This window comes from Camelus ferus, chromosome 24, assembly GCF_009834535.1.
Source record: "Camelus ferus isolate YT-003-E chromosome 24, BCGSAC_Cfer_1.0, whole genome shotgun sequence".
Classification (NCBI taxonomy): domain Eukaryota; kingdom Metazoa; phylum Chordata; class Mammalia; order Artiodactyla; family Camelidae; genus Camelus; species Camelus ferus.
Genome location: NC_045719.1, coordinates 18,136,524 through 18,161,697, shown reverse-complemented (window position 1 = coordinate 18,161,697; position 25,174 = coordinate 18,136,524). Strand labels below are relative to the sequence as shown.

At 36.8% G+C, this 25,174-nt stretch overlaps 1 protein-coding gene across 1 annotated transcript in view; it reads right to left on the bottom strand.

Annotated features, from left to right (window-relative positions):
• KIAA1328 (KIAA1328 ortholog) overlaps positions 1 to 25,174 on the bottom strand; it is a 168,568-nt gene that overhangs the window by 55,124 nt on the left and 88,270 nt on the right. Inside the window, 3 exon segments of the mRNA XM_032467269.1 lie at positions 16,176 to 16,283; positions 18,181 to 18,632; positions 18,634 to 18,855. Coding sequence (XP_032323160.1) covers positions 16,176 to 16,283; positions 18,181 to 18,632; positions 18,634 to 18,855 — 782 coding nt within the window.

Genomic DNA, 25,174 nt, shown 5'->3' with positions numbered 1-25,174 from the left:
GGAAATTGTGACTTAATAGGTTGAGGATTAAATGTCCTTGGTTTCTTCTATTATTTCTTCTGTAACGTGGATTTCAGTTTCCATAGCTCCACGAAAGGACCAAATAGCACCTATCTATAAGATTCCCTCTTAATACCGTTTCAGCTGCATCCCACACGTTTTTATGTGGTGTACTTTCACCTTCACTCAGTTCTATATTTTCAATTTCAACTGTAGAGTTAGCTTGCTCTATAAAATCATCTACATTTTCACCAGATACGCATTTTGTCATTTTCCCTGCAGCCCTACATGCATGGGTGTTAGCACTCTTTAATTTTTGCCAATATGAAGAATGAGAAGTGACAGTTGACTGCTTTTTGCTTGATGAGTAAGAAGCCAATCATGTACGAAGCTAGGGATAAACCATTCCAGGCAGAAAAAAACTGCAAGTACAAAGGGACAGGAGTGAAAATCAGCTTAGCTATTCCTTATTTGAGGAACTGAAAAGCCACGGCGGCTGGAGTGTCCTGAGCAGAGTGACAGCCACGCACAGTGAAGTCAGAGAGGTGGGCGAGGACCACATCACGGAGGGCCTTCACCACTGTAGGGCCTTGTAGAGTCTGGATTCATATTTCAAGTTTGATTGGAAGCCATTAGAGAGTTTTAAGCAGAGGATTGATGTGATTCTGACATACATTTTAAGACTGAAAGGCTGAAGGAGTTACAAGTAGAAACAGGAATATCAGTGAGCAGGCAACTGCCATAATCTGAGTGGAAATGGTGGCGGTGGAAATAGACTAGAGTAGAAAATGGGAATGGAGGAAAGATGGCAGGAAGTGAATCCTTTCGGAAGTAGGGTTAACAGGACTTACTAATGAACTAGACACGGAGGGCGAGGGAGGAGTTGAAATAAGTCCAAGTGGTTTATGCAGTTTTTGATTTGAGCAGCAGGGCACAAATCTATTCGAGATGGGTACGAAGAAAGGTGTAGGTCTGTGTTTTCCAAGCACCTTTTCTTCATCACCTTAGCGGTATTCTGTAGGAGAGAGTGGTAACCATGTATTCGATCTGATTTCTTAGATTATAAATCATCTTAGAATTAAGAATCATTTCCAGAATTAATGTCCAGTTCACTGGCATATAATATGCAGAATCTGTTGCTTTAAAAAATATTTTTGTATGAAGTGTACCCATTGTTAGCCTCCTGGCACCTCCATGGTTTTCCACAGAGGCCCATGTTCAGCGGCCTTATCTTTAGGAATTTTTACTGCCCTGAAATGTATATAAACTGAGCTGGAGAAGTTGAATTTATATATCCCTATCCAAGTATGTATGTATATATGTACATGTACACATATACATGTTTATGTGTGTGTGTGTATATATATATATATAAAATAAACTTCTCTATCTTTTGCTTCAGTTTTCATGTACCAACAGTTCTACTCTTTCTAGATCAAAGATCATTCATCCTGAGAAGAAAAATAATTGGATAATGTTTCATTCTCTCTGCCACGTGTTAACACATCATAGGCCCTAAATAATAAGCCTATCCTTGGTTTGCCCTTAATCCTTTGAACAAAATCAAATCAACTATTTCAGTCATCCATGACATGTTTTAAAACCCTAAACCTATTTTGGGCTTTAGTATATTTGACAGTATTCTTACTGATCTTTGAAATCCTTTTTAAACCTACCCTTAGACATATCTTTTTATTTTTACGCCCATAATCTAAAGAATCGTCTCTTCGTTCCTCAACTAATTTATGTTTGCATGGTCAGAATTACAATTTTGATAGTTTCCCAGCTCTTCTGACTCATCCTTTTGAATCTCAGATCAGAAGATCATGCTTCTTTTTTCTCTGCCTTTCTTAAGTTTTGGTTACACATCTAATTATGATCAATTTTTCATTTGTCAAAAGCAGGCTGAATATGTCAACTCTGCTGGTTGCCTGCATCTCCTTTCAGGATATGAAACGCTAACAATAGGTAGTCAAGACTTCTTAGAACAGAATAAGATTTCCAGTGATCCTTCCTCTTTGATTTTACCCAATTGCTCTGCAGTATAACTACAATAAGTCAGAGTGCTTTTTCTCTTAAATCTGACCACCATCCTATGAAGTTTTCTTAAGAAAGGTTGGGGAAACAGAGGCTTAGCAAGATTAGATAATTTACCCACGTTCACACAACTTTTAAGTGGCAGAGCTGAGACTGAATCCCAGGCCTCCCTGCAGAGCTTGAGCTGTTACATCACCACACTACATTGTCTTGTGACGGTCCACTCCCACACTGACATATGTCAGTACCCAGTGTCCGGAGATCTGCCTTTCAAAAGGCAGTAAAAACAAGTATTTCTAAAACCAGCTGGCCATGCAGCGCCACCAGACATTTTTCCTGTGTTTTCTGGGTCGGCTCTCTTTTTCTCTCAAGCTCTCCACTCTTAAACCTTCAATCTTACCCTCAGTTAGCCCTGTATCTTCCTCCCTTCCCCTACAGACTCAAGCAGATCATCTCACCTCCTACTTCACAGGGAAAACTGAGAATATCACATGGGAACACCTTCAGCTACCTGCTAACTAACCTACAAATTTAAAAATACTGTTCTATCCACATTCCCTCCTGTTAGAATGGGTAAAGTCTCCCTTCTCTTGACTAAAGGTAATTCTCTCACCTGTGATTCAGATTCCAGTTCCTGTACTGCTGAGATCGCATTCCACTGATAACCCTTCTCTCCTGGACTTTCAGACTCTTCATCTTTACCACCTCCTAACCACCTACACTGGAATGTCTCTGTTTCTTACCTGGCTTAACAAAACCCTCCTTTGTCTCTGCACATTCGCTTGCAGCCAAGCTCCTTGCCTCTTTTTCCCTTCATGGCTGAGTCCCTTTCATTACCACTTCCTCACCTTTCACTCAATCCAAAGCCCAAAATCTTCCAGCCGAACCATCTCTGGGGCTCAGTCCAGTGGCTTAACCACACTTGCTCTTTCAGTAGGATTCAAAGGTCATCAATCTCTTCTTGAAACACTTTCTTCCCTTGACTTTTACCACATCATTTTCTCTTGGATTTCCACCAGTCTCTCTCACTGCTAGTCTCAGTCTCTGTTGCAGGCTCCTCTTCCTTTACCTGTTCCTAAAACATTGCTATTTGGGGATGCTGTTTTAGCCTCATGTTATAACATACAAATGCATTCAAATTTTAAATGTTTAAAAAACAGTGTGGTAACCAAACACTGTCTGCAGGCTTGATTCAGCCCGGAGGCCACCAGTTTCTGTATATATATAATGGAATACTACTCAGCCATAAAAAAGAATGAAATTTGCCATTTGCAACAACTTGGATGGACTTTGAGGGTATTAGGCTAAACGAAGTAAGTCATACAGAGAAAGACAAATACTGTATGATATCATTTGTATGTGGAATTTAAAAATACAACAAACTAGTGAATATAACAAAAAAGGAACAGACTCACAGATATAGAGAACAAATTAGTGGTTACCAGTGGGGAGAGGGAGAGAGGCAAAATAGGGGTAAGGGATTAAGAGGTACAAACTACTATGTATAAAATAAGCTACATGGATATATTGTGCAACATAGGGAATGCAGCAAATATTTTATAATAACTGTAAATGGAGCATAACCTTTAAAAATTGTGAATCACTATATTGTATACCCGTAACTTATACAATATTGTATATCAACTATGATTCAATTAAAAAAGAATAAATTTTAAAAATCCCCATGGGAAAGCCAAGATGAGACATACCAGCTATCCACTTCATGTTAAAAAAAAAGGAATATAAACATATTGCTGCCTTCCAATTCTAAAACATACAATTTAACTTTTTTAAAAAGCACAATTTCTATTGTATAAGTATGGTAGAACAGAGTTTGTTTTTCCTCTTTTATATTGTCATATTTTCCTACTTGCCACCTACATGACAGTGCTTTTCCCCTCTTAAGAAAGCTAGAAATTTCTAAAATCTATGTGCTTGCTCAGAATCTCACACTTTCAGATTCCTTTTATAGTAGCTTTTTCTTTTTTTTTCGCTAGAAACTCATCAGACTTTCTAATGAGGCGCCTTTGTTGTTCCAGGATATCCCACATGGCATTTACTCATCATGTCTCCTTAGTTTCCTTTTGCCTGTGACAGGTGATCAGTCTTTCATGACTTTACCTGATCGGTTTTGAGTAGAAATGGTCAGGTATTTTGTACAATGTTCCTCAATTTGGATTTGTCTGTTTTTTTCCCCCCATGATGAGTATGATGTTGTTAAGAGTTTGGGAAGAAAACTTCAGAAGTGAAGTTCCCTCCTGATGACAACATATCAGGGGTTACATGATATCAACAAGACTATTCACTGGTGATATCAGCTTTGATAATTTGATTAAGGTAGTGTTCACCATATTTCTCCACTGTAAAGTATGGTTTTCCCCTTTTCTAAGATATACAGGTTGTATTGTGAAGGTATTTTGTAGATGTGATTAAAATCCATAACATCTTAGGTAATCTGGATGGGCCTGAATCAATATCTTGAGAAGTCTTCAAAGCAGGATCAAAGCTTCCCCGAAAAAGAAAGGAAAAAAAAAAAAAAAAATCCCCGCTGTGGACAGCAGTTCAGCCCTTACCTGAGATTTCCAGCCTGCCCTTCCTGACAGCCTGCCTTATGAACTTCAGATTTGTCTTAGCCAATTCCTTGTAAAACATCTCACAATATATATCTCCTACTGGTTCTGTTTCTCTGGTTGACCCTGACTAATACGATGCTTCACCACGCCACGTGATACAGCAGAGAGAGACTCTCTTTCCATCACATAGCCAAGGGCTCAGATTCAAGGTTAAAAGATTCAGGCTTGCACACACTATTTACCAAAGGAGAAGATGCCAAATAGCAGAAGCAACACAGAAATCAATCCTCTTCACCACAGGAGCAATGTGCAAAACAAATGAGTTGAGTTTAGTATAAAATTTTCTCTGTAGGATTATCAAAAATTAGCACTGTTTCATATGTAATAGCTGGTTCTTCTGAGACAGACATCCACCAACAGCAAGCCACCACCGAGTAATCAAGACCACAACCATATCCTCAGACCATTTATGATCAAAATGTATGCTCAGAAACACAGTCATTATTTTTTTTCCATCTTGCCTTCAAATAACACCCCAGTTACCCTATCTACCCAGGAAGTTCCTACACACACACTTCAACAAATGAAAGAATGCACTTGTGGTTTTAAACTTTTGTGTTTATATGTGCTTGTCCTGTGTGTATTCAATTGTCCTGTATTCAATTGTCCTGAATCCAAACATCAATTTTTAAATTATACCTAGGCAGTTAGAAAAGCCAATTGAAGCTATTGTTAATTAAAAATAAAAAACTTTAATGGCATCTAAAAACTTTATAACCTTTCAGGGAGAACTCTTGGGACTTCCGAAAACAAGAATAAATAAATTGACCTAATTATCACTAGTCTTAATCTTGCTGCCTCCACTATTTTACAAGCATATAAAAGTATTATACGCCAGTGTGATGTTTTTGGTAAAATGCTTTTGGCTTCCATCCATTTTGTTTTAGCTCTTAACTCCCTCTTCCCACTGCAAAATATCTTATATGCAAATACTCCGGTTGTATAAATGAAACACAGTAGTATGTTTATAGAACCCTTTCATAGAAAAATCTTAAGTACTTGTAGAAAGAAAGAAGGAATCAAGACCGGTACATTTTTATCAGTTAGGTCATAATAGCCAGAAACAGTCCTTTGGATTCTACCAATATTTGATATGATAATTAAATCTGCAGTTGGAGGCTTCAGATTAATCTCTCTTTACTAGGGCTTACGAAAAAAATGCTAAAAATTAAATGACACTTTTAAACCAGCTGACATCTCCAACACTACTGTTTTTCTTTATCTCCTGGGAAACAGTGTTCACTATACGAGATGCCACCTCTGTTTCATGTTGTGATAAGAACTCATGTTTCAGATTGGAACAGGATAGGCAGTGACTGTCTAAAAAGAAATCAAACTGGCCTAATTCCAAATAAATCTGGGAATGGGGTTATCAAAGTAAGTTGACTCCTGAGGCAATGAAACTTCCAATTCCCCATCCCACTAATATTGTTGGATGGGGGGGAGTTACTTTCATGAAGATCTGTGTAAGTACATTAGAGTAAAGGGTGAAAACCACCACCATTTTATTCATTTGTGTGCAGCAGATAAAGCATAAATGTTTATATGATTTATTACCCAACTCTTTGTATTTAACCAGTGGTAGCAGCAATGTTCTTCAGTTAACTTTCCCTAACTTCTATAAGGGTGCTCTGTATCCTCCACACTCATGCACATATACACGAGGCCCTGGCGAAGTGCTATGCAGCCAAATAATCCAACACCCTGAACATCTGTGAACTGCCATGCTAGAAAATCTTTGTGCCACAAATTTGTTACCTACTAAGATGACAGATGTGATGAAAAAATTATCCAGAGCCAAAGACATGTAGATACCGCGCATGAAGAAGCTAATTCTAAGGATGCGCTACACTATACACAAGGGGCGGAAGTCTGTCTCTTCCTATTTGAGTGCCATCAACCTGCCGAGTAACAAAGCACGTGTAGACAATAGTGTGGGAGAACTCTAAGTAGCCTTACGTTCCAGTCTATCAGCTATTGTTCTCAGTGGGGCAGAGAGGTAGAGAAAGGAGGTTCCCTGGTATGGAAGTTAAGAAGGAAGCTTTGCTCTTAAAGGCTATGTAAGGTCATGCCTTGGCAGGGACATGCCTTGGACAGAACAGGTACCAGACTGGGGATGTGCTTCCATCTCTCTTAATGCTTAAAATTAAGAAAATGGAAAATTTCATGTAATAAATTATATATTTACCACCAATTTATCTTTTTAAAATGGTTGGTTATGTACAGCTTTTAAAAATCAAATTATTACTCCAGGACATAGGTCTCATAAATAGGATTTGAACAGTATTTGCTCCTACTTGATTTATCATTGTATCTGTTAGGAATACAGAATGAGATGTCATCTTGGAGAATTAAGTTTTAAAAAGCAATTCCCAACTAGAGGAAGGAGTGTGTGGGCAGAAAAATCTTGAGGAGGAAGAGAGAAAGGCTGGTGCACTCTGAAAGTGAGCGAAGCTTTCTGTACCATTTCTTTTGCTCTTAGTTACATTCATTTTGAATACTGAAAAATTTTTAAAGTTTTAGTGACATAAATTTATATACACCATAAAATTCACCCATTTAAATTGACTCGTAGTAAGTTTAGTAACTGCACTAGTAAGTACAACCATCACTGCAATCTAATTTTGTAACAGTTCCAATATCCCCCCAGAAAAACCTCATGCTTATTTGCAGTTGCTCCCCATTCCCACCTCCTGCACTAGGCAATCACTGATTTATATTCTTTATCTATAGACTTGCCTTTTCTGGACATTCCATATAAATGGAAAGACATAATCCATGGTTTCGTGAAGACCTTCTTTCAGTTAGTGTATTTTCAAGGTTAATTCATGTTGGAGAATGTATTAGAACCTTGTTCCTTTTTACCTCCAAATATTCCATTGTATGGCTATATGACATTTGTTTATCTATTCACCAGTTGCTGGACACTTGACTTGTTTTTTAGTTTTTGGCTATTCTGAATCATGCAGCTGTGAGCAGTCACAGAGAAATCTTTATGTGGATGTATGTTACCTGGAGTGGAATTGTTGGGTCATTTGTTATTTTCAAGAGATGATTTTTACATTTATCAAAAAGATATAGGTTTTAAAAAGATTAAAATATAGGTCTAGAAGAAAGTACTGAAAAGGAAACAGATTTTTATATCACAGCTCAAAAAAATTGAGAGGATAGGAAGATCCCCATCTAATCTCTGAAAATTTTTCTATTATCAAAGCTACATAACATTCAACTGATAGCAAACATTTTTCTCGTTTTACTTTAGTGATATTTCCCACTGTGATGTCTCTGAGCCTACTTTACAACTTTCCTGATGATGTCTAGTGTGTCTCAGATAGACAGCAGTGATCCCCACCCCCGTTAGTCAGTCATGTTGTTAACTTTGAAAAGCAAAATTGGAGAAATGTTCTCTTTTTGCCTGAGCAATTCTTCAGGCCAAAAGGTTATCTATGAGTTACAAAGAACAAGGAATGAGAAGTTAGAAGGTAGGGGAAGATGACAGGAGAGTTGCTACGCCACTTCTCACTGATAACTAAAAACAATTATAAAATGATATGCCAAATTGACCCCAAAAGAGGCTCCAGCAATTTGCACTCCTCCCAGCAGTGTATTCAAGGACCTGTTTTGCCACAGCCTTGTTAACACTGGACATTATTAAACTTTTCACTTTTGCCAATTTATTGGTTTAAAATCAATTGAAATTGATTTTAAAATGTTATCTTTTCATTGTTTTTAATTTCCATTTTCCCAGGATTAGGTGTGAGAAGACTTTACGTCTGTATTGGCTGTTTGGGTTTACTCTTCTGAGTTGACTATTTGGGGCAGCTTACCTTATCGATCTGAGGGAATTTCTATATTGCATATATTATAGATGCAAGACTTCTCATTCATCATCTTTTGGTGACTTCCTACACCTTCCCTTTCCAAGTCTCTATTCCAAGTCTCTCCATCCTCCTACCAGATTCTGTCACTGTTCTCAGTGGATGATCTCCCTTCATACTTTACTGAGAAGATCGAGATTTTAAAAAATCCATTCCACAAATATTTCATGAGCCTCTACTATATGCTGAAGATACAATCTTCATGACACATAGAAGTTGTATCATATGTAACATGATCGATGCCCTCATGAAGCTTAAGGCTGGGAGTTGGTGTATGAAACGTCAGCGCACTGGAACAGGGAGCAGTGGGAGACACGTGATTTTTACACAGGAGGGTCAGGAAAGCATCCTCGCAGAAGATGATACGTAAGGCTCTCGTCAAAAGAAGTTAATACTAGGAAGAACGGGATTAAGAGTTAAAGGCAGTGTGTTCTAGAAACTGAAAGAAGATCAAGGCCAATGTAGCAGGAACACAGGATGCAAGGATGAAAGTGCAGAGTCAAGGCAGTAAAACAAAAAGGGCCCTACAGGCCGTGGTAAGACGTTCGAATTTTAAGTAAAATGGGGGTAGGGATCACTAGATGTTTAAGACAGAGAGTGGTACGAGATGAGGTAAGCAGAAGCCAGATCACACAGAACACTCTGAGACAGCCAAGGAGTTTAGATTTTGTTCTCCTTGCATTGAGGTCTTTAAAGAGTTTAAGACAAGAAAGTAGACTGCTATTTTTGAATGATTTTTTTTTCAGTTGCTGTGGAAAACGGATTGTAGGGGTTGGGGGTAAGGACAGAAATAAAGCAGACCACTTAGGAACCCTCTGCAGAAGTCTGGGTTTGGACTGGTGTCAGGAGTGCATCCATTCTGGAGGCAGAAGAGGAGCAAAAGAATGTACTTATGGATTGTTTGGGAGGGGAGAAGGAAGGAAGGGGAGAAATCAAGAACTTCTTTTTGACTTGAGTCGCTAGTATTAATTATTGAGATGGAGAAGACTGAGATGGGGTGAATGTGGAGTGGCGGGTGGTGGAAAAAGAAAACAAGATCTCTGTTTTAGCTTTGTGATCTGTGAGATGTCTGTTAGACAGTCCAGTGAAGTCTTGTGTGGACAAGACCTGTGGGTTTAATGACTGGAGGAAAGGTCAGGCCTGCAGAGATAAATCTCGGAATCATCAGCATACGGATGATATTTACAGTCAAGGGCCTAAATAAGGTCATGCAGGGAGAATGTGTAGAAAGAAGAAGAAGGTAATGGTCCAGGGGCAGGCAGAGAAAGAGAAGCCAGCACAAATAACTAAGAAATCAGCAAGTGATTTGAATTGATCCCCAACCTCTTCTAAGACTACGCTCCAATAATTACTCAACTTCTGCAATATCTTCCTTCGCCTGCCACTTCTCCAAGATTATAAAAATGTCTGTCACTTCTATCCTTAAAATTATACTCCCTCAACCATAGTTCTTTCCAAAGTACTATTTCTGCCTTGTATCCTTTATTTTCATGACACTGCACCACCTGCTTCTTTGTCAACTTTTCAGTCACTTTTTCTTCTTTCAAATTCCTGCATTTTCTAAGGTTCTGTTCACATTTCTCTAAACTTTTTCTCAGAAATTAATATCCAGTTTCACAGATGCAACACCATTGCAGATGAGTGCCAAATCTAAATCTCTAACTTCAATTTCTCTTAGGAAATTTAGATCCAAATTTCTACTAATACACTAGATGGCTTTTCCTGGAAATTCAACCTGTTTAATAATCATGACCTGTTAGAGATGGAAGAAACTCTTAGTAAAAATCCAGTTTAACTCTCATTTACAAGCAAAGAGATAGGGGCGCAGAGCATCTTTAAAGCCACATGGCTAATTACTGGAAAGGCTAAAACCTGAAATTCTTGGGTTCTTATTCCAGTGGTCATCGAAATCAAATTAATCATCTTCACCACAAAATCAGTTCTTTTTCCTTACTTTTTTATTATTCCAATCACAAAGGTCCAAAAATGTTTCACCTGGTATTTAAACCCTTTCATAATCTAACCTAATTTATTAGTTTAATCTTTGGTTTCATTTCCCCTGACTCTTCTGGTCAAACTAAAGCATACTTACTGCTGTGCCCCACACACATTGTGTGATTTCCTTCCTTTACTCAGACTGCCTCCATGCCTTCTCCCACCAGAAATACACACACACAAACACAAACACACACACACACACATACTCCATAGACTTTCAAAATTCTATCTTATATTTTAGGACTTATCTTAAATATTCCCTCTCCCAAAAACCTTTTTCCTAATTTCTCTGTATTTCTTTTATAGCTCTTCTAGTCTTTATAGATGAAAAATATCTGTATATTTGCCTTACCTTACTACTAGAGTACTTGAAGGTAGGGGTTTCTTATATTTCCTACAGTATTTAGCAAACCAGGTGTTTTTTTTTTAAAAATAATAGATGTTTAATATAACTTTTGTTGAATTGCTCATTATTATATGAAAATACAAAAACAGTCAGATTTTTAGAAGTCTGCAGAATTACTAAACTACATTAATTCATCATAAGGGTCATCTTTGCATAGCCAAAAAACAAACAAACAAACTACAAAGCAAACCAGAGAATCTATAAGCAATCAGAATTGCTTGTGGCTTTCTAAGTCATTACCATCTTTCATGTGGCAGCTCGCTGCCAATGGTTCGGCTCAGCTGTGTTCTATTTGCTCTTATTTGTCATTAAGGCCTCACGTACTATTTATTCTCATTCTATAGCATTTATGCAGAAAGGCAGCAATGTAAGCTCCCTTGACTATGATTTTTTCTCACAGATAATAGAAAATAAATTGCAATTAGATTTTGGTAATTGTATATAATTAACTCAAAATGAGCCGTTAATTATAAAAAAATATGTTTTTCACTTCCTCATTATCTCATTTATTTTAGTTCCAAATTCTTAATGCCTCACTTGAGTAAGTTTAATATTTTAAATACACAGAGTATTTTTAATACTAAGATAATTTAAATTTTCAAATAAAGAAAATTTAGCTTAAAATTAAATTTTATCTAGGGAGTTCTACTGGCAAAATCAAAGAGCTTGCAAGGTAGAAGGAAGGTCATTTTCCGTAACAATTCTTGATTATACTTTCTAAAGTCAGCAGACACTTTCATTTAAATAATTCTACAAAGGCTGCTCAAGGCTGCACGTGCTTCTCCCTTGACTCACCTCTGCCTCTTTCTGGGGTGAGAGGAGACAACATCATTTCCACAGCCAAATGAATCAAGGAGACAAAAAAACTCATTGCCTATACTTCTTTTAATCTCACATTCGATGAAATAATTTAAGGGCTGTTGAGTGAGAATTCTTGGCTCCCCAGTGACTGTCAGACTTTGGAAGCAACTGTCAGAGTTTCTTCAAACTCTTGAACTCTACCTTAACATTTTAAAAGATCTGTGATCTTATCAAAGTTATAGTGGGAAAGAGGTTTTTGGAAGCAATGCATAGTCTTACCTGATTTTTTGGTCGTAATTATTTGAGTGTAGGACATGCATGCCCAGATTCACCTAAACTTTAAAGCACATCCAGCTCTTAGACTGGAGCACTAGTTCTCAAAGCATTCAAGACACCTCTCTGAATAGCAGTGATGAAAACTTTCATAAATTTCAAGCCAGAGTATGAATTGCTACAACCTTTTGGAAAAGTAAGTTGGCATGGACCATTACAATTTATAATTGTAATTTAGATAAAATATCCTTATGTAAAAACAGCCTTTGACCTGGCAATTTCATTTCTGGAAATTTATCAAAAAAAAAAAAAAAAATAAAAGTACCAGAACACAAGAATGTAAGTACAGTCGTGTTTACTATAGCATTCTGTGTAGTGGTAAATAACTTGAAACAATTTGAATGTCTGACAATAAGAGTGCTGAGTAAGTTATGGTGTATGTAGGAACCATGGATTACTATCCATTTATAAGAAATAAGTTAGTATTTGTATTAGCTTTCTATTGCCACTATAACAAATCAAACTGCACCAAACTTCTTAATGGTAACACCAGAAACTGGAAGATAATGGAACATAACCTTCAATCTCTTTGGAGGAAAAGTAGTTACCAACCAAGAATTCTATCTGCAGCTAAACTATATATTAAATGTGAAGATGGATGTAAGACACTTTCCAGAGGTATGAAGTCTCAAAAAATTGCTGCCTCTGTACTCCATGTCAGTGAGCTACTGAAGGACATGGTTCAGGAAGATGCATAAAAACCAAAAACAGGACATGTGATCCAGCAAAAGAGGAAGATAGCAAAGAAAAGGAAAGAAAATTGCCAGGATGATGGGTAAGGAAAATTTCAGAATGAAACTCGTAGACAGCAAGCTTAGAGAATAACCAGTTCAGACTAGAGCAGAATTATAGAGGGCTCCAAAAAGGATATTTCTTAAAAAATGAAGAGATATGATAGAGTAACTGATGTGTCTGAACATATTTAGATAGTCATACTTGCTGGGTGTGTTTGAGAATGAAAAGACATGAAAAGGTAAGTTGCATAAGGCCAAAAACTTTGGTGTTTTGTATACTGCTATATTCCCCCAAAGTCTGGTAAGCCCCTAGCACATGGCAGGAAACTTTATAAATATCTGAAAGAATTAATGAATGAATGAGTACATGTAAAATTAAGTAAGGCATTTATAAATTCAAGAGAAGACAATTTGTTATATAAAAATTAAATTTAATAACTGTACAGTACATGGCTCAGCTGTGTAAAAAATATTTACATTTCTATTGTAAACAAATTGTGATATAACTATATTGAGAGAACGGAGGACACAAGAAAGGAGAAAGCATGTGTGTGGGTGTGTATGTTAGAGAGAGAGGGAAGAGGGAGAAGGAGAGGGGAGGAGAGAAAAGGGAGAAAAAAGAGACCACATGGATAGTCATCTGTGACAGCTGTATTATCTTTCATAGCAGAAAGTCAATACTTAATGCCTACTTAAGTGTGATATTTAGAAATACAGATATAAATACTACAAGGAACAGATTTAAAAACAACTCAAACAGCCAAAACTTTTCTCTCTAAAGAGTATAAACTGGGAGCAGGAAGGAGTTGTAGTGGATGCCACTATCTTTGCATAAGACTTGTGGAACTAATTGACTTTTTAAAACTATGAATATGGTTGATATCAATAGTAATAGAGTCAAATTATTGTAAATCACAGAAAGACACATACTGTATGACTGTATTTCTGGGAGGTATATAGAGTAATCAACGTTATAGAAACAAAGTATAATGGTGGTTGCCGGGGGCTGGGGGTGAGGGGTAGTTATTAATAGGCACAGAGATTCAGTTTTGAAAGATAAAAAAACAAATTCTGGAGATTGGTCACATAGTACTGTAAATAATATTATTGAAATGTACACATTAAAAATGGTCGAGATGGTAAATTTTATCACAATAAATTATGGCAAAATTGTGCTAAAATAAGAATCTTTGAGTTCTGCTCCTGATGATGGCTGAGTAGCTCCTAAAGAACCAAATCTCCTGCAGGTAATAATCATAAACTCTGGGAGGAAAAAAATAACTCAAACGCACTGAAGAGTGATCAAAAGCAAGCAGAAACTGTAAGAGGATCAGCATTTGAAAGAAGACAGTGGCACTGGGAGAACTGGCTTTTTTTTTTTTTTTTTTTTAAATGGCTTTTAGCTGAAGGCAGGATTAAATAATCAGAGGACAGAGTCTAGGCTCACTAGAGCATCTGAAAAGTGAAAAGTCTTGAAGAGGAGAGAGAAAGAGTGAAAGCCTCAAATTCTGTGTAACAGCTCTGTGAGTTCTGGCTGACCCCTGAACTATACACATGAACAGGACAGACGCAAGCATCACAATTAAAGCGAAAATAATTCAACAGTGATTATCACTGCCCACTTACTCCAGGGAGATAGAACTTGGAATCTGAGTTCAGTTAAATTAACTGCCCACGAGCACACAAAAAATTACCATTGTTCAGAGAAATACAGGCCTAACGTGAAGACATTGTGGGTTCAGTTCCAGACCCCCACAATAAGGGGAATATTGCAAAAAAGGGAGTCACACAAATGTTTTGGTTTCCCAGTGCACATAAAAGTTATGTTTACGCTAGACTGTAGTCTATTAAGTGTGTAGTAGTGTTATGTCTAAAAGAATAAATACCTTAATTAAAAATATTTTATCACTAAAAAATGCTAACCATTATCTGCGCTTTCATCAACTCATAATATTTTTGTAAGAGTAAAATCAAAGATCACTGTCCACCTAACAAATGTGAAAGTGATGATGATGATGACGATGATGATGATACCAATAATGTTAGAAATGCTGCAAGAATTAGCAAAATGTGACAGAAACACAAAATGAGCAAATGTTTTTGGAAAAATGGTGCCAATAGACTTGCTTAATACATGGTTGCCACAAACCTTCAATATGTAAAAGACACAATTATACGTGAAGTATGATAAAGTGAAGCATAATAAAAAGGTATGCCTGTATAACTGAGTTATTCACAATGACCAGGAAATAATCCAAAATTACTAGACATACAAAGAAACAGGAGAACATGACCAATAATGAAAAGAAAACTTAATCAATAGAGATAAACCTCAAGTTAAACCAGGTGTCAGAATTAGCAGACAAGGATTTTAAAGAAAAGTAAACAGAAAATTTCAGCAGAGAAACAGATACTATAACAAAGATCCAAATGGAAAATCTAAAACCAAAAAATCCAATATCTGAAATTAAAAAAAAAAATCACTGTATGAGCTTATTAACAACAGATTGGAAATAGCAGAAAAGTTGATGACTTTGAGGACAGATCAACAGAAGTCATCCAATATAAAGAATGGAGAAAAAAGATTTTAAAGGATTAGCAGAGTGAGGGACCTAAGGGACAATAGCTAAAGATCTAATATATATGTAAACAAAGTTCCAAAAGAAGAATGAAGAGAATAGGGGAAAACATATATTTGAAAAAGTACTGGCCAAAAATCCTTTACATTTCATGAAAACAGAATTCTCAAACATTGGTTTTAGGGGGGTGTAAACTGATTTGACTTTTATGGAAAGCAACTTGGCAATTTGAATTAAAGATCTTAAAAAGATTCATATGCATTTTAAGCTAGTAATTACCCTAACAGGAATCCATACCTAGGAAATAAGTAGAGATAAAGTAAAAAATGTATTTAAAGAAATGTTTCTCAAAGAATAATTTGTAATAGTAAAACTGTATATTATCCCGTAACAGACAAATATTGAGTAATACTTGTCAAACAATAAATATTTGTTGAATGAATGAATATCAAGTTTTCATAACATAATGACATCATAAATTATAACACACTGAAAAAAGCAAAAATAAAATTCTGTATAAGCATAATTCCTATTGCAATATAGAATACATTATTATAAGAGAGAAAGGGGGAAGAGGCTCAAAGAATTGTCTCTGAATAGTAGGATTATGAATGATTTTTATCTATTTCTTTACACTTTTCTATATTTTTAAGAATTTTATAATGTGAATATATTTACTTATATGATCAGAAAACTGGATTCATCAATATGAAGCTATAAATATATACCAAGCATATCCTTAATGCCTGTGTCATACATATTTTGCTCAAGTTTACCTTGGTCCAGTGTCACTCTCATTCATATCCAGATTGAGCTCTTGGGGTTTACTAATCTCTTTATGAGCAACCGGTTCTCTTGAATTAAAAACAGCTTGAGTTCTTAACCTGCAAAAAGAAATTTAGACATAGAAATAGAACAAGTAATCCTAGAATTTATATTGTACCACAAAAGATCCCAGATAGCTAAATCTTGAGAAGGAAGAACAAAGTTGGAAGCATTACACTCTTTGATTTCAAACTATATTACAAAATTATAGTAATCAAAACAGTACCGGCATACAATTTGACACATGAAAAACAAACAACCAGATTAAAAACGTAGGCAGAGGATCTGAATAGACATTTGTTCAAAGACATACAGATGGCCAACAGGCACATGAAAAGATGCTCAATGTCACTAATCATCAAGGAAATGCAAATCAAACCACAGGGAGATACCTCACACCTGTCAGAATAGCTATTACCATAAAGACAATAAATAACAAGTGTTGGGAAGGATATGCAGAAAAGGGGACACACGTGCACTTCTGGTGGGAATGTACATTTGTGCTGCTTTTTATAATGGCCGTACCACTCTATATTCCCACCAAGGATGTACAGGGATTCCCATTGCTCCACATCCTCCCCAACACTTGTTGTTTCTTGTCTTTTTGATAAAAGTCATTCTAACAGGTCTGAGGTGATATCTCCTTGTGGTTTTGATTTACATGCTTTGTTTTTAATTACCTGATGATTAGTGGTGTTGAGCATCTTTTCAAGTACCTGTTGGCCATCTGTGTTTTCTTTGGAAAAATGTCTACCAGGATAAAAATTTAAAAAAATTAAACTTTATCAAAATTAAAAACTTTTGCTCTGTGAAGGATCCTTTTAAGAGACTGAAAAGACAAGCTATAGATGGGAAAAAATACTTGCAATCTGACAAAGGGCTTATATCTAGAGTATATAAAGAACTCTTAAAACTCAATAGTGAAACAACTCAAACAATCCAATTAGATATGGCAAAAGGTATTAAAGACACAATTTACCCGAAAGGACGGAAGGAGGGCAAACAAGCAAATGAAAAGTTATTCAATATCACTAGCGATTAGGAAAATGCAAACTAAGACCACAGTGAAATATCACTTCACATAGATTAGAGCCTGTCAAATAAAAATTTGTGACAATACCAAATGCCAGTAAGGATGTGGAGAAACGCTCTCTCATACGTTACTGGTAGAAGAGTATTTTAAACTAAATGTGGTATAAGCTAAATATGATCTTACCATATGATTTAGCAATCATGCTCCTAGCTTTCACTTGTAGAAATGAAAGCCCTTAGGCTACACAAAAACTTGCATAAAAATGTACATAGCAGCTCTGTTAGTAAAACAAACAAAACCTGAAAACAACCAAATTATCCTTTAATGGATAAATGGTTAAACAAGTCATGCTATATACATACCATGGAATACTATTCAGAAGTCAAATGGTACAAGATATGTGACAACCTAGGTGGATCTCAAGAGCATTATGCTGAATGAGAAAAGCCAATACCAAAATTTTACACACTGTATAATTCCATTCATATAACATTCTCAAAATAACAAAATTATAGAAATAGACAACAGATTGGGGTCCTCAGGGGTTAGGGGGGTAGGGGCAGAGAGTGACTCCAACCGCACTGTACAAAGGAAGTCTTGGTGGTGCTGAAATAGTTCTGTATTTTGATCGTGGTGGTGGTTACACAAATCTACACATGTGATAGAAATGGCATAGAAATACACATACACACTGCACCAACGCTAATTTACTGGCTTTGATAATGTGTTATAGTTGCATAAAATGTCACTGGGAGAAACTGGGTGAAGGGTATATGGAACCTCTCTGTACTATTTTTGCAACTCCTGTCAATCTATTATTATTTTAAAATAAAATGCTTTTAAAAATCTCTATAAATGTATGCATACATTTTTGCAAGTTCTCTAAGCTACAGACACTGCTGGAAGGAAAAGGCAGGACTCACCAATTGTAATCCAGTCGAGACTGATGAAGCTGCTGCTGTTTCAGGAGGAGTTTTGTCTCCTGCTGGGCCAGCAGATGCTGAAGGCGCTCCTTTTCAATTTCCAGCTCCATTTTCTGAAGCATAAGTTGCTGCCTTCTATCTTCTGAGAGTTGCTTTTTGATATCCGTTTCACTAGGCTGCAGCGCCCCGTGGCCACGCAACAGAGATGCCCAGGAAAGCCCACAACAACTGCATGATTCCAGATGAGTCTTGGAATGTTGAGGGGCCACGTTTGTAGGATGGCTCTCTTGAATGTGATCTGCATTGTCAGCAAGTCTGTGACCACAGCACTGACTAGACAGGGCGGCCTTAAGGTGTTGGCATTCCTTCGTCCTCAGCTCCTCTGGTGCAGTTTTCTCTGTAGGAACTGCATCTACTAGCTTTCTTCCTGGGGATCCATAACTACACGTCGTAGGTCTCTGATGGCACCTTGCCCACATCCTTTTTGGGATAATGAAGAGCTGCTGGTTTCAAAGAATTATTCCTAAACTCTGCAAGGGATTCTGAAGATAGGTCCTGATTTGCAGACTTAGGCCTTTGCTTGGTTTGATAGTAGGTTTGTGGTTTGGCTACACTCAGGTAGGAACCATCCAGTTCCATAGACGAAGACCGGAGAGCGCCTTTCCTATTGGATACCTAAAAGGAACCACAAGATCACTTGTCAAATAAGAGCACAATAGAGGGAGTTATTTCTTTTGGCTTTTCAGAAATCAGCGACATACAGTTATCCAGACAAAGCTGTGTTTTTGTCTTCTTAATTAATAAACAACAGTATTCACACAGCTAAAGAGACATGTGCCACAAAGCTAAACTCATTTCCAAATAATCTACACTTCAGTAAATCCAGGAGGATGAGAAAAAGAAAGTGTTGCCACTCGCCACTTAAGCAAGACTTCAGGAGTTGCAAATAATGGAGATTACATAACATCAACTTTGAGAAGAGGAAAAACATTAAATGCTAACATCTTAAAATGTTTAATTTTGAATACTAAGCCAAGAAATCTATTCAGCCACCTTAAATACTCTTTGATTGGCCATTACACAGCATGAGATGTGATGTAAAACATTTCACCTTATACTGAATAGGATGTTACCTACTGCTAGAAATTTGATGTTTTTATAAATGTCTTTTCAACACACATATAAAACCAAGCGCTTTCAACAAAATATGATTCTAATCAAAAGCAGTTATTTAAATACAAAACACTGAATTTCAGCTATAAACATAAGTGATTTTTCAATTAAGCTGTTCAAGTGATTACAGTCTGATAGAACTCAGGCAGAAAGGAAGCAGTTGCAAATCACCTTTGACAGGCCAATAGAATGAGCTTTCCCAGCATTTTAGCCTCAAGCCTGTTCTATGAGGGAGAGCAAAACTTAGTTTATAGCAATGATTCTCAAGCTTAAGCATGTATCAGTCACCTGGGGGCTTGTTAAATGTGAACTGCTTGGCTTAATCCCCAGAGTTTCCAATTCAGTCACCCTAGAGCAGAGTCGGGGGAGCTGCATTTTTCACAAGTCCCCCGGGTGATGCAGCTAATCTGGAACCACACTTGAGAACCACTGGTCTGTATCACAGGCCAGCTGACTCCTCCTGTGTCCCTCTTCTAAGGACCATTTTGATTACATCAGGCGTACCCAGGCAATCCTGGATAATTTCCTTTTCTCAAGATCCTTAGTCACAACTGGAAAGTCCCTTGTCAGGCAAAGTCGCTTGTGCCATATAAACTAACATTCACAGGTTCCAAGATTTAGGACATGAACGTATTAGGAGGCCATTATTCAGTCTGCCACAACTTCTTTTAAAATTAAAACTAATTCAGAAACAGTTGACATGGTTATCTATTCTAGAGATCTCTAGCAGAAGGCGAAAAATCCCACCCCAATTTACTTTGCAATATTGAAAATGATAAACTGATTGATAGAAAGTGTGAACTGTTAATAGATATATAGCAATACTATGCTTCGTATCCTATGGTAAAAAGGGCTATTACAATGACTGAAGATTTTAAGTGAGTTTCTAAAGTGAATGTTTCTAATGTTAAAGGAATTCTGTTTAAATGAGAATGAGCCACATCTGGGGAGAAGACTTGGGCCTCTCTTCAAAGAAGACATGCACTCTTGTATGCTGAGCAGATGACGAACCACTGTCTTTTTAAATTTTTTTAAAGTCCAGTAACTTAAATCAACTATTTTATATCATCATATATTTTCTAATCCATGTATCATTAATATAACAATAGCAAGGATGTATGTATTATTTTGCACTCTCATTTTTGTTCCTTACTATTTACATATATGCATTTTTAGGCAGTGACAGCTTACACTTACTTTAATAGTACTGATTGCTACATTATTCACAAATTTCAGTTATTTGGAATACTTACAAAGTTTTTTTGTAGTTAACTTTTATGCTTTTGAGATGCACTACAATTTAATGATTTGCATGCATGCTTTGCTCAAAGAGAAGAATGCTTTGCCAGTTACCTGCTGGGTGACTGTGCATGCTGGCAGGCAGAATTCTGCGGTGGTCCCCAAGATTCTCATCCTCTTGGTGTACCCACCCTGTATTATCTCCTCCCCTTGAGCGTGGGTAGAACTTGTGAATATGACCAGCTATCAAGTCTGTGATTATGTTACAGTATATGGCAAAGAGGACTTTACAGATGTAACCAAGACTCCTAATCTCCTCACTTTGAATGAATAAAAAGCGAGATTCTCTTGTGTGGGTCAGACCTAGTCACATAAGCCCTTTAATAGTGGGTCTGGTGCTCTACCCAGGGTTAGAGAGTCTCCTGCTGGCATTGAGGAAATAAGCTATCCACATTGTGGGAGGGCTAATGGAGGGGCTTACGTGGCAATGACCTCTGGAGCAGAAGGCAGTTTCCAGCCAACAGTGAGCAAGAAAACGAGCCACCTATCATACAAATGCCAGAAAATAAATCCTGCCAACAAACTTGTGAGCTTGGAAGAGGACCTAGAGCTCCCGACTGAACGCAGCCCAGCTGCCATCTTGACTGCAGCCTTCTGCGACCCTGAGCCCAGGACCCAACTAAGCTCTGCCAGACTCTTGACTCACAGAAGCTGTGACAATACACGTGTGTTGTTTTAAGCTGTGAAGTTTGTAGTAATTCGTTAAACACCAATAGAAGGCTAATATAGCATATTATTCAACTTGCCTGAGCCTCGGGTCCCTCAACAGTAAAACAGGGATTAAAACAGCACCTAAATCAAAACTGAACGTGGTGGTGAGGCAGATGGGCAGTTATCAAGGGTGCTAATGTATAAGGGTACGAATTTACAAAAAGGAAAAGCAAACCTTTTATTTACCCAAACTTCTTCGAGGAGAATATTGGGTGTGTATGTTGTGTGTGTGTGTGTGTGTGGATGGGGGTGAGACTCCCCCAAAGGCATCTTCAGTTACAACAGATCACCTCTTGAACTGTCTTAAAAAAGAAGGAGTTCAGTTATCTATCTTTATGTTGCTACTGAGAGGTTTGTAAGTTGGGCCAGAGTTGAATTGCTTGAGATAACAGAGAGGTTCTTCAACTTCCTCCTTCATACAAAGGACGTCAGTCTTCCACTAACACCTTGCACTGCCTCTTCAGGATTGTTGCGATGATTAGATGAGATCATTCATGTAAGTGCTTTGGACAGTGCTTAATACAAAGTTCTTAAAGATATTTTTAAAAAATGTTTCCTATTATTATCACTGACTTCCCTGCCGCAACAATTTCTGAAGGCAGGGGCTATATTTACTCCTCTGTATGTACTGGGGCTTGCACATAGTACATTCTCAATAACTATGAGTTGACTGTATCAGCTTAACAGAAAAATTCAAGCTGGGTTACAGGTCACAGTAGCTCGAGAAAAGAAAATTAGAATCCATGATTAGGCTGAATCATGAGCGACTAAGGAAGAAGAGAGGAGAAATAGAAAACCCCGTGTTAGAATCTGAACGTAAGAAATTATTTTATTAGTGGAGTTAAGACAAACATTGCCTCTGGGACACATGGAAGTCACAGTGGGCCTAAATGAAACAGACGTATTTTTCTTTCTGGGGCTGCTCCATGCTTTTTATATGATATTTACAAATATAACTTCTCTTAACTAAGGCTTAAACCAGCAACAAATCCCAAACTGCTGTCTCTGCCATATGGCTTTGATATGAATTTTTCAGATATAAAACATTAACTTGGATACCGTTAGATTTTTTTTTAAAATGGAGGCATACTTTATACTTTATATATAACAAAATGCACAGATCTTAAGCATACAGCTTGGTGAATTTTTACACTTGCATTTATCCACGTAGTCATCACCGAGATCAACTTACAGAACATTCCTATTACTACAGAAAGGTCCTTGCTGCCCTTTCTAGTCAATATATCTCCCCACACTTCTAGGGGTAACCATTATTCTGATTTCTATGATCACAGATTAGTGTTGCCTATGCTGAACTTCAAATAAATGAAATCAGTGTGCTACTATTTTGTACCTGGTTTCTTAAACTCAACATAATTTTTGAGTGTCGCCTATGCTGTTGTATCAATAGTTCATTCTTTTTTTATTGCTGCAAAGTACTTCATTGTATGAATATTGCAAAATATGTTTATATACTCTTATTGGCTTCAGTTGTTTCCAGTTTAGGGCTATTATAAATAAAACCGCTTTGAATATTCTCATACAAGCCTTTTTTGATACACGCATTTATTCCTCTTGGTCACAGGGTAAGTGAATATTTGACTTTCTTAGAAAACAGCTAGTAAGTTTCCCAAAGTGGTCATTCGATTTCACATCCCCATCAGCAAATTAAGAGAGTTCCAGTTGCTTTACATTCACAGTAACACTTCATAGTGTGTTTCATTTTTAGTCAATCTGGTGTGTGTGTAGTGAAATCTCACTGTGGTTTTATTCTATATTTCCCTGATATGTAATGCTATCAATGAACTTATGCTTCTTGGTTATTTGGATATCTTCTTTTATGAAGTTCTGTTGAAATCAATCTTTAAATAATTCAAAAAAAATTTAAAGGACTGAAAATGAGAAATGAAAAATGAAGGTCAGGGAATACAATTTCATGTAAATTATTTCTGATGAGAGAACTTAGCTTTAGATAGATGGTCACCTTCATTGACCACTGAAGCAGAACACACTCCCAGAACGCCCTGCCACTTTGGCTGTTCTTAACTCAGAGTTCACCACATCCTATGCTAAATGTTTTACATATTCAACGTGTATTCTTAACAACAACTCTATAAGGTAGTTACTATAATTACCATTTTACAGATGAGAACATGAAGTTCAAGGAATCAACACAACTTTCCCAAGGTCACATCAACACCATACGTGAGACATGGGACTATGTCTCACTCCAAATCTTCCATTACTTCCTGCTGTAGATCTTTTAAAAAAAATTCTTTAATATGGAATAGAATAAACATAGAAAAGCACACAAAACAATCATGATCTGCTAAGAGAATAACCACAAGGCAGTGTCCATGTAACTACCACCCAAGAAACAGAACACTGCCTGTACGCAGGGGGCCCTTGGTGGTCCTGCACAATCGCTAGTCTCTACCTTTCTTGCCAAAGGGAATGACTATCTTGACTTTAATGGGAATAACTTCTTTGCTGTAATACTTCCCTGCCTAAATATCCATTCTAGAGTTCAGTTTTACCTGCTTATTTTTAAAGTATAAACAAAATCACATGACACACATTCTTTTGTGCCTAATGTCTTTCATCCAACCTCGTATTTGTGAAGTTCATACATGGTGCTGCATGTGGCTGGAATTTGTTCATTTTCATAGCTATATAGCAGGGTCAGCAATTACTTCTGCAAAGGGTCAGACAATAAACATTTTAAACATTACAGCCCAGACAGTCTTTGTCATAACTACTCAGTTCTGCTTCCGTAGTGTGAAAGCAAGAGATAATACATAAATGAATGACTATTTTAATAAAACCTTATTTGTGGACATTGAAATTTGAATTTCATGTCATTTTCCCATTTCATGAAATATACTTTTTCTTCCAGCCATTTAAAAAGTTAAAACCATTCTTAGCTCCTGAGCCATACAAAATGATGCAGTTGGCTAGATTTGGTCTGCCACAGTTTGCCAATTGAACTTGATAATTATAGAGTGTTCTTCTAATTAAAGGAGTCTGAATATGCTAAAGATGTGCTCAAAATTCAATAAGCAAATTGAACAATATGACTTGGGATGTGCTATCTATTTACATGTTTTATGTGTGACGAAAATGAGTTGGATGGAGTGCTTAATTAGAAACCAACAGAATGATATTTAGCAGAAAAGCTACAGAAGAACACACCTAGGCAGGAAAAACACACTGCATAAACTTTTAAAGTTTAGACAGAAAATGATCTATGGATCACAACAGATAAAGAAGTTCAAAACGGTAGCATATTAGGATTTATCTTCACAATCTTGGCTACAACTTGAGACTTTAGAATGTGGCAGAAATGAAGCCAATAAAATCTTTGACAAGGCATGCTCTGGGACCCACAGCACAAAAGAAAGACCAGGAGAAAATGCAAGCAATATTATGACAGAGTAGGAGCATAATGTCTCCTAACTGGGGTAGACACAGGCTAATGACTAAATTAAAAACAATGCAAAATGTATAAGGTTTAAATAAAGTATGAAAGACTTAGCTTGGACTCAATGAAGAATTTTCTGATCCTGAAGGTTAGTAAATTTCTGAGTTGGTAGAAGGTTTTCTGAATCTTTAAGATATCTTTTTAAAATATGACAAAGGCTTTAAAAGACTTTATAGAAAATAAAGATGTCTGTATCATAAACATTTATGATATCATCCTGTATGCATGTATGCATGCACACACAGGTGTGTAAGTACATACATGGTACACGCACCCTACGGTAATCCAGGGCTTTCCTGTTCTCACATAATAAAAAAAATAACAACTGTA